This window comes from Strigops habroptila, chromosome 4 (assembly GCF_004027225.2).
Source record: "Strigops habroptila isolate Jane chromosome 4, bStrHab1.2.pri, whole genome shotgun sequence".
NCBI classification, from domain to species: Eukaryota; Metazoa; Chordata; class Aves; order Psittaciformes; family Psittacidae; genus Strigops; species Strigops habroptila.
Window position 1 is genome coordinate 1,159,055 of NC_046358.1, and position 15,600 is coordinate 1,174,654.

A 15,600-nucleotide genomic window follows, 5' to 3' on the forward strand; every position below is an offset into this window, starting at 1 on the left:
CACAGGGTGCCCAGAGAAGCTGTGGCTGCCCCATCCCTGGCAGTGTTCAAGGCCAGGTTGGACACAGGGGCTTGGAGCAACCTGCTCTAGTGGAAGGTGTCCCTGCCCGTGGCAGGGGGTTGGAACTGGATGATTTTAAGGTCCTTTACAACCCAAACCATTCCATGATTCTATATTTAGTAGATAGGGCCCTCTCTTCTCTGGTTTGAAGACCCCAGTCCAGCAGAGAGCTTAAGTCCATGGTTAGGGATGAAAGAGCCTGTTCAGTTGCTTACAATGAAATTTAGACATTAAGAAACACTCGCTTGGAGGGAGGTCCTGGCCCTGCCACCAGCCCCACAGGCACTCGCGGAAGCAGAGAAGGTACTTTAAACACTGACACGTACGTGAATTCTTCATGAATCATGCCATATGCCACCCCCTCGAGCATCCTTACCCTGCACTTTGACCAAGGCAAACAGGATTTCAGTGGCAGCAGCGAGATAGGAAGAAAAGTTTCCTCACAAGAAGCATTTTACACCCTTTGCAGTAATCTACAAGCTGATCAAAGTTTAATAGTGGATGGAATCACTGCCCATGCTGACAAAAGGCACTATATTTGAAGATGCATGTGGCTGAAAAGGGTGTTAATGGGATAAATCAAAGACTCTCCCTCTCATTCCACCCAGATCTAAAGGAAATGGAAAAGAGGAAATACTCTGAGTTAGACAAGTAGCTTTCCCCTTCATGAAAACTTACTTAACAGTAAACCCGAAAGGAATTTATGAAGCCTGTAAACCTGCCTTTAAGATAACAGGAGAGATAAGAATTGCTGTCATCACGTATAAACCAATTCCCTGCACTGCTCAGAAAGCAGAGGCTTTGTCACCTCTGCACAGATAGTGTTGACTTTGTCAATACCTTTCCATGCACTGTTTTACCATCACACTAACACGCCTGAGTATGTTTCTCAGGCCTGATTGCGTGGCTAATCTCAGCCTTCAGCTCAAATACTTGCCAGGAGTGTTATTTGGCCAGTGCCTCACCCAGTACCTTGCGTTATGAACACAGGATTGGGTCTTACGCTCTGCAGTGTTTATCCTCTTCTCTGCTCTTTCCGGTCCTTTGAGTTGGTCACCACAATTCTCATCCACCCAATTCCCACTATCACATCAACCATCATGTTTAAATACTCAGCCCTTTCTGCCTGTCAGGGCTACCAGGGCTTTAAATCTGAGCCTTTCCCACTGCATCCACCTTGTCTGGAGCCAACTGCAACAGTGGTTCTTGCTCGTACTTCAACACGACTGTCCAAGGCCCTGTGCACCCCCAGGTCCATCTGCTCTGTATCAGACCCCAACATTCTCAGCCTCTCCAAGATCCCTTTGTAACCTATTCCCGCTGCAGGATGGTGCTGGTTCCCTCCTTGGTGCTGGAGCAGAGTCAGCTTTTGCTGCCTCTTAGTCTGCTTCCTGCTTTGTATTCCCTGGGCTTTTGCAGGTAGGAAGATCTTCCCTCCCAAGCAGCACTCTCATCCTCCTCCATTGCCCACCGAGGCACGTGCTGATGGTGGACACCATCCTTTGGGGAATTCCATCAGCTCAGGAGCTGAGGCTGCTACTGGGAACAGAGAGGTTTGCCCCCAGTCCCTTCTCCTTCTCTCCTCATGCTTTGTAGCTCTTGCCTGGTTGTCTTCTGGCACAGAGACTGCCCTTGTGCCATGGCTGGACCCTGACTCCTGATATAGCAAAGAGTCAGTGCCAGAAAGAAACTGCCTGAACTCTAAAAACGTTATGTCTGATCGCTGGGAGAAGGCATGAGGACAAGGGATCAGAACATCCACAGTAGCAGAGGCTCCAAAGAGCCTCTTCACATTTCACATCCATTTGGGGCTTGCTTTAAAACACACCCCATTTTTCCAGCTCTTGTTTGGAACCAGGCTGCAGGATTTGTGCATCAGACAAGCAGGGGTTTCCACTCCAGCAGCCACAGGAGCACCACGGGCCAGCAGGGCTGTTCCTGGGGTTGGTGCACTGTTGTCCCCAGCCCCATGGCAAACATCTGCTCTACCTGCAGTACCAGAGGGCTAATCCACCCCACAGATTGACTCAGCAGCAATGTGTTACTTAGCCTGATGCTATTGAGAAGGGGAGGTGGGATGAGGGGGTCATGCAAGTGCATGGGCCACTGATATTCCAGGGAAGAGGAAGAGCTGGACCTGGCCTGATAAACCTTTCAGGTTAAACAGCAGGCTGTTGAGTCAGGCCTACGACTTGTCCATCCAAAGCCTCCCACCTTTCTCTCCTGGAGAAAGCTGTTTACCACAGGGAAGAGCTTCAGCTGCTTTCCCTGTTGGACATGTTCTTCCCTTCTCCTCACCAGGAACACAGCAGGGCAGCACATGGAACAAGGTGAAACAGGACCATTTCCTCTTCCTCGCTTTCCCCTGTTATCACTGTGGCCTGGCTGTGCTGTCACTCACACAGGGACAACCGCAGAGTCCAACTGCAGAGGGCTCCCAGCTTCTCCTGCCTCATGGTCCCCTCTGCTGGCAGATGGACCTTCTCCCTGTGCACCCAGAGCAGCATTCCCTGCACTGGCTGCTCATCGGAGGGGAGGGAAATAAGTTCCCTGGATTTCTGGGGTAGCCTTCACCCACTGCTGGGGGCACACACACCATTGGGATGTGACACGCTTCCTCCTGCAGCTGCCTCCCCGCTCAGCATTCCCCTCACATGGATTTCAACTGCTTTCAGTTTGGCAAGGGAAGCTTAACTCCCATATTGAAGCTTCCAAGCCAGTGTCAGACAAGGACAAACTCCTGCACACGAAGCACCTGCACTGCTGGATGGGGGTCAGAGCTGCTGCAGTGACATACAGGGAGATAAATCTGGGTGGTGAAACTCATTGTGCTGCATTACAACACCCAGATCTTTCACCACCGTGGCCAGGCTGGTGCTAACCACCAGAACATACACCTTCTACCGCAACTCTCTCCTGCCTGTGCTCTAGGGAGCAGACAAAGAGGAGTTGAAGCCTTTAGAGATGGTTTCACACTAATTCACACGCACCAGCAAATCTTTTTCACCTGTTTTTTCTCCTTTTCCCCCCAATTCCAGCACTTGGCTACCTTCATCATGGACAAGAGTGAGTCCATCGTGACAGTGGATGATGCCATCCGGAAGCTCATCCTGCTCAACTCCAAAGAGAAGATCTGGACACAGGAGATGCTGCTGCAAGTGAATGACAAGTCCATCCGCCTCCTGGATTGCGAGTCGCAGGTACCAGAGCTCCCCAAAGAGTGAGATGTGGGGTGCAGCCTGTTCCTTTCCCATCCTGCCTGGGAGGGATGTTTGTAAGGAACCCAAATGAAGGTGAATCCCTACCAGAATCCACTCCTGGGTGAGCAGGGGCTGACTCCTAATTCAAAGGGCAGGTAGGTGCGAGGTGATTTACTCACAGCTCCAGAGTGCAGATACTCCAGGTGAAAGATACCTTCAGGCTTTCTGTGTGAGTGATGCAGACTTACAGGTCCACAGAGATCCTCATAAGGCATAAGCAGAGAGGGAAGGACATACTACTTGTATTAAAACAACACACAGGATCACCTGCGCAAGAGCAGTGCCCTGTTTTGACAGGCAATACACATACACTCACATAGGGCATCTAATCCAAAGGGAAAGAGCAGACAGGGGGTGGGAGAGTCTGCCTTGATTTGAGCAATGAGAAACTAAAGACTATTAGCCCAAGGTCATCCAAGGACACAATGGGAGGGTGCAGCTCTCACAGAAAGCATCTTTCCTCCCAGTGCTCTGCTGGAACACAACAAGAGTACTGCTGCAGGCAGAGCACAGCAGTAAGATGATGGTGAGCAGCAAAACTCAAGTTCTTGTGAAGTCTCAGACTGGGCCCCATATTGAGGACCCAGAGGAGATCAAGAGCTCACCTCTGCCATCCACCTCTCTCCTATTCCACAGTCCCAAGCCACCTTTACATATATCTTTTAAGAGCCAGCAAACCACTGTGGAGAAGCACAGGCTCTGCCAGGTCTCCCTCCTCAAGCAGGGAGCCCAGGAGCTCACACACAGGATCATTCCCATCAGTTCAGTAGCTCTCCATTGCCTGACCCCTTCCTCTTCCTCTTGCAGGAGGAGCTGGAGGACTTTCCCCTGCCCACAGTCCAGCACTGCCAGACGGTGCTGAACCAGATGCGCTATTCCTCCATCCTCCTCCTGGTGTGCCAGGATTCAGAGCAGCACAAACCTGACATCCACTTCTTCAACTGCGACGAGGTGGAGGTGAGCAGAGCCCCTCTTGCTGGGGGGGGGAATGGAGAACAAACTGTGCTCCAGCTCCTTCCTCCGTCACCTACTTACAGCCCTCAAATCCTTCCAAAGCAAAGCCCCTAAAACATCCCTGTTTTGTCTTTGAGGCGGAGATGGTCCACGAGGACATTGAAAGTGCCCTGGCAGACCACAAGCATGGGAAGAAGATACGGCCACAGACACTCAAGTGAGTATTGTGGGTACTGGAGCCCTGGCAGATCAAGCAGTTTCCAAGTTTTCCTGACTTTAATAAGAACCCAAGGAAGTTTCTTCCTATTCTTCTTAGGCAGAAGTTGTTCCCTGGGAGGGTGCTGAGGCGCTGGCACAGGGTGCCCAGAGAAGCTGTGGCTGCCCCATCCCTGGCAGTGTTCGAGGCCAGGTTGGACACAGGGGCTTGGAGCAACCTGCTCTAGTGGAAGGTGTCCCTGCCCGTGGCAGGGGGTTGGAGCTGGAGGAGCTTTAAGGTCCCTTCCGACACAAACCACTCTCTGGTTCTATGATACAACTGGGAGTAAAGAAACCCATTTACAGAAGCCTCTGAGACAGGATGAGCACTGACAGGGTGGTTCTGTGTCATTTCCCTTGCAGAGCAAACCAGGAGAAGATCAAGCAGAGACAATCCATCCTTCCACCACCACAAGGGCCGGCTCCTATCCCGATCCAGCACGACGTGCGAGGCTCAGCGATGAACAGGAACCGGGTGGCACCCCCTTCCCAGCACGATCCAGGTACTGGGAGCGCTCAGCAGGTCTGTCCTGGGGACACGGGACTCCCAACCCTCCTGAAATGGCCTGTGGTCACCTCAGGCCCTGTCCTGCCGGAGCACAGGGAAGCCCAGTGGGTTTTCACTGTGTTATACCAGACACGTTCCTGAGGCACGACATGTTGTTGCCTTTCTGCTGTGCTTTATAATGCCTAAAGATCAGCCACAGCAAATACTTGTGCTCACTGGGCTCACAGGAGGCATCTTCTGCTCTAGCACAGCTCAACAAACCAAAGCTCCTTTAAACTCCTTGTAATGACACTATCTGGAATACTGAAATTCCCAAAACAGCTGAAAGCCCCTCAGAAAACTGAGCCATCACATGAAGTTAGGACCAGGCACCAGTGATCATAAAAAGACAAGACAGACTTGGTTAGAAAGGCAAATTCCTGCCTCTGCTCACTTGGCAGGAGCCAAGATTCACCCTCAAATCAAGCAGTTTGCCTGAATTCCTCTGGAGTTGAGTGTGGAATTGCAGATGTGGACTCACCTCCATCATGTGCTGATCTAAAGTCCTATTCCAAACCCATCCTGACTTCAACCTGTTGGAGCTGGCTTGAGAAAACTTGTATTTCTCTTTCAAGAAAGAAATAACAGAAATAAGCTGCTGGTAACAGGAATAAGCTCTGACAAAGGCTCAAATTGACTACAGTGATGAGCAAACTGTAACCTCTCATCATTGCCCATTGCACCACCTACTCTTAGGATCAGTTTCTAGGTTCAAGGAAAACATGTAAGGAAGATACTGTGAGAAACTCCAAACACCAGCTGAGGAGAGAAAACACTCATTTCCCCGGGATGGGATCTGAAGCAGATGCTCAGGCCTCCCAAACGGAGCCTATTGCAGGGCTGGTTTTGTATAATGAATATAAGATCTATAATTCAGAGCTGCCCCATCCCTGGCAGTGTTCAAGGCCAGGCTGGACACAGGGGCTTGGAGCAACCTGCTCTAGTGGAAGGTGTCCCTGCCTGTGGCAGGGGGTTGGAACTGGAGGAGCTTCAACCCAAACCATTCTATGATCCTGTGATCACTTCTCCTTTGAAATACACCTTATTGCTTTTCCTGTACAACCTGTCAAAACTAATCACCTCATCTTAAAGATGACATAGATTGTTTTGTGGTCCTTTGCCAAAACTGCCTCCCCAGGTCTCCCACTTGATATCCCACTGTCCCAACACCTCCTGCCCCAGCCCCTTCCAACCCCATTTCACTGAGCTGACACATTCTTTTCACAAGAGGCCAGCCCTGTATTTAATGAAGCCTATTTTCAACCTCAGTAAATACATTTTCTCTCCCTCCCTTCTCTGCAGACTATGAGCGACGAGGCTCCGGCTCGCACGACCACGAGGAGTCCCGAGCCATCCTAGCACAGAAGATTGAGAAGGAAACGGTGGGTAACGAGAACAGTGCATGGTCAGTAGGCAGAAGGAGGGAGAAGAGAGGAGGGAAGCAAAGGTCTCTTCCAGGAATAGATATTTAATGCATAGTCATTGGTAAACTGCTGTCTGCTGTGCATGAAGGTAAGGTGACCAAAAGCAAAGCTCCACAACTGGGTTGGTTACAATCCCCTTTGACCCGAGGCAGCTCTGCTGATTTCAGCTCTGCTCCTCCCCAGCCCACAGTCTGGTCTTGGGGTTGTTTTCCAGCCATCCATTAGCAGGGGTCACTTGTCACATTGATAAGTACAGCACGAGGCACAGCTTTGTGTTTGGGAAGTGATGAATTCAGCTTAATTCCATGCCTGGATTCCCTATTCCTGCGCATTCCTGCAGGAAGTGAGGCAGGAGCAGAGCAGCACACTCAGGGATTCGGGCTCCCTTTCATTTTGCTTTGTTGCATTTGTGTCCTCACAGCAAATCCTGAACTGCACTCTGGATGACATTGAAGTGTTTGTCGCCAGGCTTCAGAAGGCTGCAGAGGCATTCAGGCAGCTCAACCAGAGGAAGAAAGGGAAGAAGAACAAGAAGAAAGGGCCAGCAGGTACACGCAGCAGCTAGGACAAGCAGGGAGCACCGGGCCATGGATGAACGGCCTGGATGCCCCATCCCTGGCAGTGTTCGAGGCCAGGTTGGACACAGGGGCTTGGAGCAACCTGCTCTAGTGGAAGGTGTCCCTGCCCGTGGCAAGGAATTGGAACTGGGTGAGCTTGAAGGTCCCTTCCCAACCCAAACCATCCTCTGGTTCTATGAAGGTTGGAAGGAGACCTCAGGTCAAAGCAGCAGCACAGCTACACCACTTGGGAAGGTGCTGGTGGTCTGTGCGGACCTCTCACAGAGCACACAGAGCCTGGGGAAGCCTCCAGCACACAGAAAGACTTTTGGCTCTTCCTGAACCCTTGACTTACAGTAGTTCTAGTCTCAGCACCCGTTACTGCCATGTCTTCTGCATGTCAGCAAGATGAATCCTTCCTGAACAGGGATGCTCTAATGACAGTATCTTTCTCTCCCCCTTCCCATGCAGAGGGTGTGCTGACTCTTCGAGCGAGACCCCCAAGTGAAGCTGAGTTCATTGACTGCTTCCAGAAAACCAAACTGGCTTTTAACCTCTTGGTAAGACACAGGTGTTTTCATCCCATGCAGTGACAGGGCTTTTCCTCACATATCATGTAACAACAATATAAAGTGACAACTGAACTAAAAGCACTATGAAGGGACAAAGATGTGAATTCCAGACCCTTCAGAATCCAGAACACACCTTGTGCTGGTTTCTGAGGCCAAGTGGTGAAACTGAAACTAGAAATAAGGTCCAGGATGGGACTGAGGAGCCAGGGGCCTGCATTGCCTGGATCTCTTCACAGGCACAGCCCTGCCTCAGAGCACTTGTGAAGCTGTGAGTGTCCAAGGCCAGGTTGGACACAGGGGCTTGGAGCAACCTGCTCTAGTGGAAGGTGTCCCTGCCCGTGACAGGGGTTGGAGCTGGAGGAGCTTTAAGGTCCTTTCCAACCCAAACCAGCCTGGGATTCTATAAAATAGCTTCAAAAGGACTGATTTTAACATAGAGCAGGTACCTCACCCCTCCTAAACAGCAGTCCCTCCCTGTGACAGGAAAGAGAAGGCAAAAGCAGGCTGGGGTTAAACTGGGTTTCCTTTCTCTTTCCAGGCCAAGCTGAGGAAGCACATCCAGAACCCCAGTGCTTCAGAGCTGGTGCACTTCCTATTTGGGCCACTGGAACTGGTAAACCTCATTCACTGATTACACTGTGAACTCACTTTGTATTGCTGATGGTGCTTTCACACTTGCAGGCAGCTAAATTACACGGAAGAGTTAGGAGACAGCTCACAAGTGGCTAAAGGTGTCTCAGAAAAGTCTAGAAGCAACATCACCAGTGGTTCTGGCCTCTGATCTGATTTCCAGCTTCAAGTAAATCCACAAATCCCAGCAAATAGGGGTCTTTCCACCCCATTAATAAAGAACAAAAGTGTGAACCAGCTGTGGTTCCCAGTGGGAATCTGCCCAATCTCACCTTCAAGCAAACATGGCTCAATATTTGCACTGAAAATAGGAAGGAAAAATCCCAGCTTGAAAAAGAAGCCAGAGGGACACAGAAATTCCAAGTGATTTTCCATTTCCTTAAGTGGCAGCTTGTGCTGTGTCCTGTCTCTAACAGCAGCTGAGATTTAGATCGGGCCCTGCTTTGACTCCAGTAGAAACTCTTGTATTTCTCTGAACTGCCCAGTCTTCTTCAGTGATTCCATGATCCAGGTTGGCATTTCCAGTAGTAGCCAGCAGGGCCAGGGCAGGGATTGTCCCCCTGTGCTGGGCACTGGTGAGGCTGCACCTCAAATCCTGGGTCAGTTCTGGGCCCCTCACCCCAAGAGAGACATTGAGGGGCTGGAGCGGGGCCAGAGAAGGGCCCCGGAGCTGGTGCAGGGCCTGGAGCACAAGTGTGATGAGGAACGGCTGAGGGACCTGGGGGGGTTTAGTCTGGAGAAGAGAAGGCTCAGGGGGGACCTTCTCGCTCTCTGCAACTGCCTGACAGGAGGATGGAGCCAGGAGGGGGCTGGTCTCCGCTCCCAAGGAACAAGGGATGGGACAAGAGGAAATGGCCTCAAGCTGCACCGGGGGAGGTTTAGATGGAGATGAAGAACAATTCCTTCCCCAGAGGGTGCTCAGGCATTGGAACAGGCTGCCCAGGGCAGGGCTGGAGTCACCATCCCTGCAAGCGCTCACACACCGTGTAGACGAGGCCCTCAGTGCCATGGGTTAGTGGTGGCCTTGGCAGTGCTGGGCAGTGGTTGGACTTGATGGTCATAAGGGTCTTTTCCAACCTGGTTGATTCTCTGATTCCTGAGACAACTGAGCTGATCTAAGGATCAGCTGCTGCCAAGAGGACTTAGGCCATCCCCAACATGAAGCCTTGTCCTCTGGCTTTCATTGTATACCTTGGGGAACGTAGGAACTATCTATTTATTTGCTTTTTCTCAATAAAGTCAAGCACTCTCAGTGCAGTGCTGAGGATAAAAGGGGTGCTGAGCGAATGCAGTGGCCATTTTAGGTGCCAGCAAACCAGCAATTTAGTTCATCTGTGTTGTGAAACCTCCCCCTTACAGATGAAGGCAAAGAGCAGAACATTGGAAGCACAAGTCTAACGTGAACCAGCCTGGTCCTTTGGAGTGGGCACACACAGAGATCTCAAAGCATCAGAGCCACTGATTCTTGTGGTTTTGATTCCTGTTCCTTTGCATGGATGTTGGTTTGATATGTTGAACATTTCCTACAAAACCTCTCCTGTTTGTGTGTGATGCAGATCATCAGTAGCTGTGGTGGCCCCGAGCTCGCCAAGTCTGTCGTCAGCCCGCTTCTTTCCAAAGACGCCACAGATTTCCTCCGAGGACACCTCACACCAAAGGAGATAAACCTCTGGGACTCGCTGGGAGAGGCATGGACCAGATCCAGGTGAGGACAGAGCTGCTGCCCCACCAGGGTCCCCAAGAGAAAGGCAGGGGGGCTGCTTGACGTGACAGCCATGGCAGGGGGTCAGGGATGCCCCAATGCCCCCGATGCTCCTCCCTGATGTGCTTTCAGAGACATGATCCTTGTGAATCTCACCACATATTCCCACTTCATGACCTAGAGCTGAATGGCCCCGGGAAGCAAATATCCCGACCTACATCCCCAAATTCCGCAACGGCTGGGAACCACCCGTGGAAATCTTCCGTGGAGCTCCCTGGGAAATAGACATCGGACACTTGCAAGAGGAGGTTGGTCTTGTGCCCATGGTTGTCTTCTCTTTCCTTCCCTCTGCCTCCCCCTTTTCAGAGTGAGAGGTAGGCTGTGGAGTTTGTGGTGTGACAAGAGTTGGCTCAAAACTCAGTTGGATCTAATGATTCCGGTTAAATGGGAAAGAAAATAAGGCCAGAAAAGGGCAACAATGATCAGCTTCAGCTCCTGATGAACAAGAAATAGGATACTACACTATAATATCTTCCAATGCCTAAAGGGGACCTACACTATATCCAGAGAGGGGCTTTGGACAAGGGCCTGTAGGGACAGGACAAGGGGAATGGCTTTAACCTGCCAGAGGAGAGATTGAGATGAGCTCTTAGGCAGAAGTTCTTCCCTGTGAGGGTGCTGAGGTGCTGGCACAGGGTGCCCAGAGAAGCTGTGGCTGCCCCATCCCTGGCAGTGTTCAAGGCCAGGTTGGACACAGGGGCTTGGAGCAACCTGCTCTAGTGGAAGGTGTCCCTGCCCGTGGCAGGGGGTTGGAACTGGATGAGCTTTAAGGTCCCTTCAACCCAACCCTTTATTTGAGTCTATGATAACCAAGCCCTATGGATACAGGTTTGCCTGAAGAACATTTCTTTGGTGTTCGCCTCATCATGACCAAAAGCTTTCAGGCCAAGATTCATCTATCAATCTCCTTTTCTCTGGTACAGCTTTCTCCTCTCTGGTAACACTGACTCCACTTTTGCTTTCCCAGCTCTCATCAGCCAATGGATATCCTTACCGGAACTCCTCACTCAAACGTGGCCAGAGCGCTGAGCAGAGCCAGGCTGTGGATGCCTTCAAACAGAACGTAACTCAGCATGTAAATAGGTACCGTACCAGCACTCACGTGTAACCTCACAAACACACAGCACCATGTATCACACCACCAGGGTGTTCTGGCATGTGGTAGGTAACACCCTGCCATTATTAATGCAGACTTGATAACCACATCAGGGAACTCAAAGGTTACTCATATCAACAGTCTGCTTTTTATTGACCAGCAGATCCACAAGGACATGTGATTTCCACCACAAGAGATGAAAATACTGACTGACTACATTAGTAAATCAGTAGGTCTTGTTTCAGAACATCAGCCCACCAAAGTAATGGTAAGGATCACGTGCGGAAGACACTGTGCTTCTGTTCTCCATGTGTCTAGAGGAGTTAGCATCCATCCATCCATCCCAAAGCCACATGGTTTGCACAGAAGGAACCTGCTCATAGTACAGAGGAATCTGTTCTATGGTACATCCAAGCTTTCCAGCATTGAAAAGCACAGCCTGACCTGCCTGGAAAACATTTCAACTGAGGAAGCACCAGTTTGGTTCTCTGGAAGCAGCAGCTCCTCCTTTTGCTTTGAGACACAACCAAAGGGAAACACATTTAGTAGAGGCTGAACAAAACACAAATGTGTTCCTGGTCTTGCTCACCTCTCCATCAGGAGATTGGCAGGATGCTGGTTTCAGACAACTCTTTTTAATGGGATAAATCTAGAAAATGGGGAAAACCCTTTCCCCTTTCTTCAGAAGTCTTGGGAAGTTCAGTTCCCAACCCAGCACCAACCAGGCCACCCCTTTGCCTCAAGCCTTTTCCCAAGGAAAAGACTGTTCCTTTATAATTTAAGCAAACTCTTTGCCCTGCTGCCACTTTTCCATCACCAGTTACTCAGTGGTATAAAATCTGCATGAAAGTACTTTTGGTTCAAAGCTTTGAGGGTTTCACCTGTTTACATGAACTTACACCTTGGAGATTTCACAAGATCCGAGTTTCAAGCAACTCATCCCAAACTGAAATGAATCCTCTGCCATACTCCACTGTGCAGTGATGTGACATGAAGTTACCAGCTTCGGCTCCCTAAAGACTGGCATGTCAGACCCAGCAAAGCCCTTAGCCAAGAACTCTTCTGTAGCCAGCTCTAAACTGGGAGAAAACCTTCAAGCCAGACTGGTTTTCATGGGTTTATGTTCTAATCTAAAAGATTTATAAGCTAAACTACTACAAGAAAATTCAAATTGGTAGCAAAATACCTTAGATCTGATTATATCAGTAAAATAACTGATTCTTCTCATTCACCCCATCAAAGGTCCTGGTGGGACCATTAAACGGTACAGACACAGCATTGAGTAGGGAAAGAACTGTGATAACAAATTCTCTTCTCCAATTCCATGTTTCTCAAGGAGGTTATGAAAAATGAGGAGAACTTAGTTTACATGAGAACATAACCTGCCAGAGAGGAGATTGAGATGGGCTCTTAGGCAGAAGCTCTTCCCTGTGAGGGTGCTGAGGCACTGGCACAGGGTGCCCAGAGAAGCTGTGGCTGCCCCATCCCTGGCAGTGTTCAAGGCCAGGTTGGACACAGGGGCTTGGAGCAACCTGCTCTAGTGGAAGGTGTCCCTGCCCGGGGCAGGGGGTTGGAACTGGGTGAGCTTTAAGCTCCCTTCCAACCCAAACCACTCTGGGATTCTGTGATTCAAGTCTGGGTTTAGTAACTGGTAGACAACGCACATGAGGAAACATTTTCATCTGTTAGTCTCAGCACAGGCAAACTATAAATAGTAGTTTGAGTCCCAAGTACAATTCAGCAGCGTGCCTCTTACCAAGGTAACCATCTCCCTGAGACACCACCCAGTGTAACTACAGTGTGGGCACATGAAGGAGTAGATGAGGATCTCTCTTCTCCTGGGGTAGGCGTTGTGCCTTTTTATCTACCTTTCAGACTGGCACACCAAGAGTTCCTTATGGATAACATTTAAGAAAGAAACCATCGAAGTTAAAGGCACTGAAGCAGATGCTAGAATTAAGAAAGTGCTTTGACACCTCCTTCAGACCTCAGCTGAGTGTGCCCAGATGTTTGCCACAATCACAGTTGGGACAGACACATTTCCTGCTCTACTCATGCTTCTTTCAGAGTGCATTGAAGTAGTTTGCCAACCCAGAGCCCCCATATTAGCAATAATAGCCATGCATCAGTAATTAATGCCTGTTTACACAAGGGATTTTAGCTGCAAAGACGTGTCACGAAAGCCCCAAGCAACATTACAACCATCAGCAAAGGTCACTTGTGTAAAATCCAGGTGCCTGCAAAGTACACAGTAGCCTCAAACTCCTCATAACTCACCTCTGGCATCCTACAGAGGAAGGAATTCCTATCTCCCCCTCCCCACCTTCAGGGTAAGGCCACCACTCCCATTCCTGACTGATGGATTCAACCTGTCTGAAAGGCTGCTCCTCCACTGCAGACTCACACCTTGTGTATTGCACATGGCTGTAACTAGACCAAGAGTTGTCCCAAATCAAACTCCATCATAGCTATGACATCAAACCACTGAACCAGTGCTTTCAACCTTATTCACACCACCAAAAGCCATCTAATGAAGACAGTAAAATGAACTGGAGGCATGATGGGCTGGCTTTTCAAAGTCAGGTTTTACAGCTGCCTCAGAAACAGTGCAGAGTTTCCACAGCTCATGGATTTAAAATCACTGACCAAATCCAAGAACTCAGCAATGGAAAACCATCAGGTTAAACCCCACAGCACTGGCTTCACAACTCAGCACAAACCAGAGGAGAACCTGGCCCCATGCTGCTGTGCCCACCACGACCACAGCACCCAGGGGCCTTCTGCAGCAGGTAGTAGCTGCGCAGGTTGCAAGTCAGAAGCAGAAAACTCCATAGAAGGTGCATTAAAGTAGTTCCTCCCTGCCTTTACACAAGGCAAGGGAGTTTTTCCACACTGCAAACATTTCTGGGATTATAAAGTAACATCTGAGCTGGAGAAGGAAAAGGTGAGATCTGCAGTTTTTTCCCAAGCCAGGCAAAAAATCATGGGATAAAATAAACCAGTTCAGTTTCGCTCAAAGGGAACCTTTCATTCCACTTTTCCACCAGCTTTTACAATCTCTCTCCACATGAAAAGCCAGTTCAACATTGAAAGCCACATACTCCTGTGTCAGGAATTCCCAAGCAACATATTTAAACACATTCCTCTTCCCCCCAAATGAATCTTAGAATAGAAACATTCAAACTCACTTTTCCTGGGAAGCTGCAGATTCTGTGTCAGCAGCTCAGTGTTGCCTGATGAAAAACACAGATTTCCAGTCAGTTCTACCTGTGCTTATTCTCAACACTACTTCCCCCAGCACTGGAGCCTGTTTCTCTCTGCTCTGGCATATGGAGCAGTTGTTTCCACTTAGGATGGGAGAGTTTCCCACTTGATTTCTCCCAGGAGGTGCAATCAGAGCATGTTGCTTGTGCTTCATCAGTCTCCCCAGTCCTTTCACAGCAGCAGCTGACAGGAGAAGGCTTTTCTTCCCCCCTGAAAGCAGCAGCCTCACAGTTCCTCATAAAGCCACGAACCAACAGCCCTCCAGCTTGTTGTGTGTGTGTTTGTTCCCAAACATGGGATGTTTCACTAAAATAAAGGGCAAAAATCATCCTCAGAATAGAGGAGAAAGGGGCACTGCCCCCTCCTAACACAAGCACAGCTGACACTACCTGCCCTGCACACAGTCATCGCTCCTCTTCACCAGTGAACCTCCATTGCCTTAGTTACTAGGTGGCTCTCCATGAAGCCTGCATTTTTCCCTCCTGCAGGAATTTCGAGGCACAGGGAATGGCTCCACCAAAGAGATATGCCAAAATCCGCTACGATTTCACCGCGCGAAATGCCAACGAACTCTCAGTGCTGAAGGATGAAATCCTGGAGGTATGTGAATGTGCTCAGGAAAACTGGGCCCTCATCCCTTTGCCAGGAACAGGGAGAGACCTCGAGATCCTGGCAGGTCCCAGCTCATTTCCCCTTGGTGTTTTCTGAGCAGTAACATGAAGTTTGGTCAGGTCTAAGCTTTACCATTGAGCTGGAGCAGGCTGGGTGAGCACTATGTCAGCTCAGCTGGAACACATCAGTCACAGGAGGAAGGAAAACAAGTCACTGTAGTATGTTCCTCATCCACCTTCTGGTTCATTATTACCACTCTGCCCTCCCAAGGAATTATTTTCTATGAAAACATCCTTTTTCATAACCTTTCTCTTATCCCAACACTGCTGGCAGCTGAGGAATGTAGGAGATGACTTGGTCTACACACCAACTAAAACAGATCTGATTTGAGACAAAGACTTCTGTTCAAAACTCAAAGATCTGTTCAAAACGTGGCTAGAATGAGGAATACAATGGGTCTTGCCAGCAAAAGTCATCCATTCTGGGAAGATTACTTAATATATTAAACAATCATTCTGGAGACAGGCTGAGAGAGCAGGGGGTGTTCAGCTTGGAGGAGAGAAGGGTCCAGGGACACCTTAGAGCAGCTCCCAGTGCCTAAAGGGGC

At 49.7% G+C, this 15,600-nt stretch overlaps 1 protein-coding gene across 2 annotated transcripts in view; it reads left to right on the top strand.

The window, feature by feature from the left end:
• EPS8L2 (EPS8 like 2) overlaps positions 1-15,600 on the top strand; it is a 64,032-nt gene that overhangs the window by 41,646 nt on the left and 6,786 nt on the right. For both annotated transcript variants that reach the window (XM_030483612.1, XM_030483613.1), the window contains 12 exons: positions 3,099-3,260; positions 4,128-4,277; positions 4,412-4,491; positions 4,893-5,032; positions 6,379-6,458; positions 6,922-7,048; positions 7,529-7,617; positions 8,168-8,242; positions 9,816-9,964; positions 10,143-10,269; positions 10,989-11,104; positions 14,870-14,981. In XM_030483612.1, the coding sequence (XP_030339472.1) occupies positions 3,099-3,260; positions 4,128-4,277; positions 4,412-4,491; positions 4,893-5,032; positions 6,379-6,458; positions 6,922-7,048; positions 7,529-7,617; positions 8,168-8,242; positions 9,816-9,964; positions 10,143-10,269; positions 10,989-11,104; positions 14,870-14,981 (1,407 nt within the window). The remainder of the gene's footprint in view (positions 1-3,098; positions 3,261-4,127; positions 4,278-4,411; positions 4,492-4,892; positions 5,033-6,378; positions 6,459-6,921; positions 7,049-7,528; positions 7,618-8,167; positions 8,243-9,815; positions 9,965-10,142; positions 10,270-10,988; positions 11,105-14,869; positions 14,982-15,600) is intronic.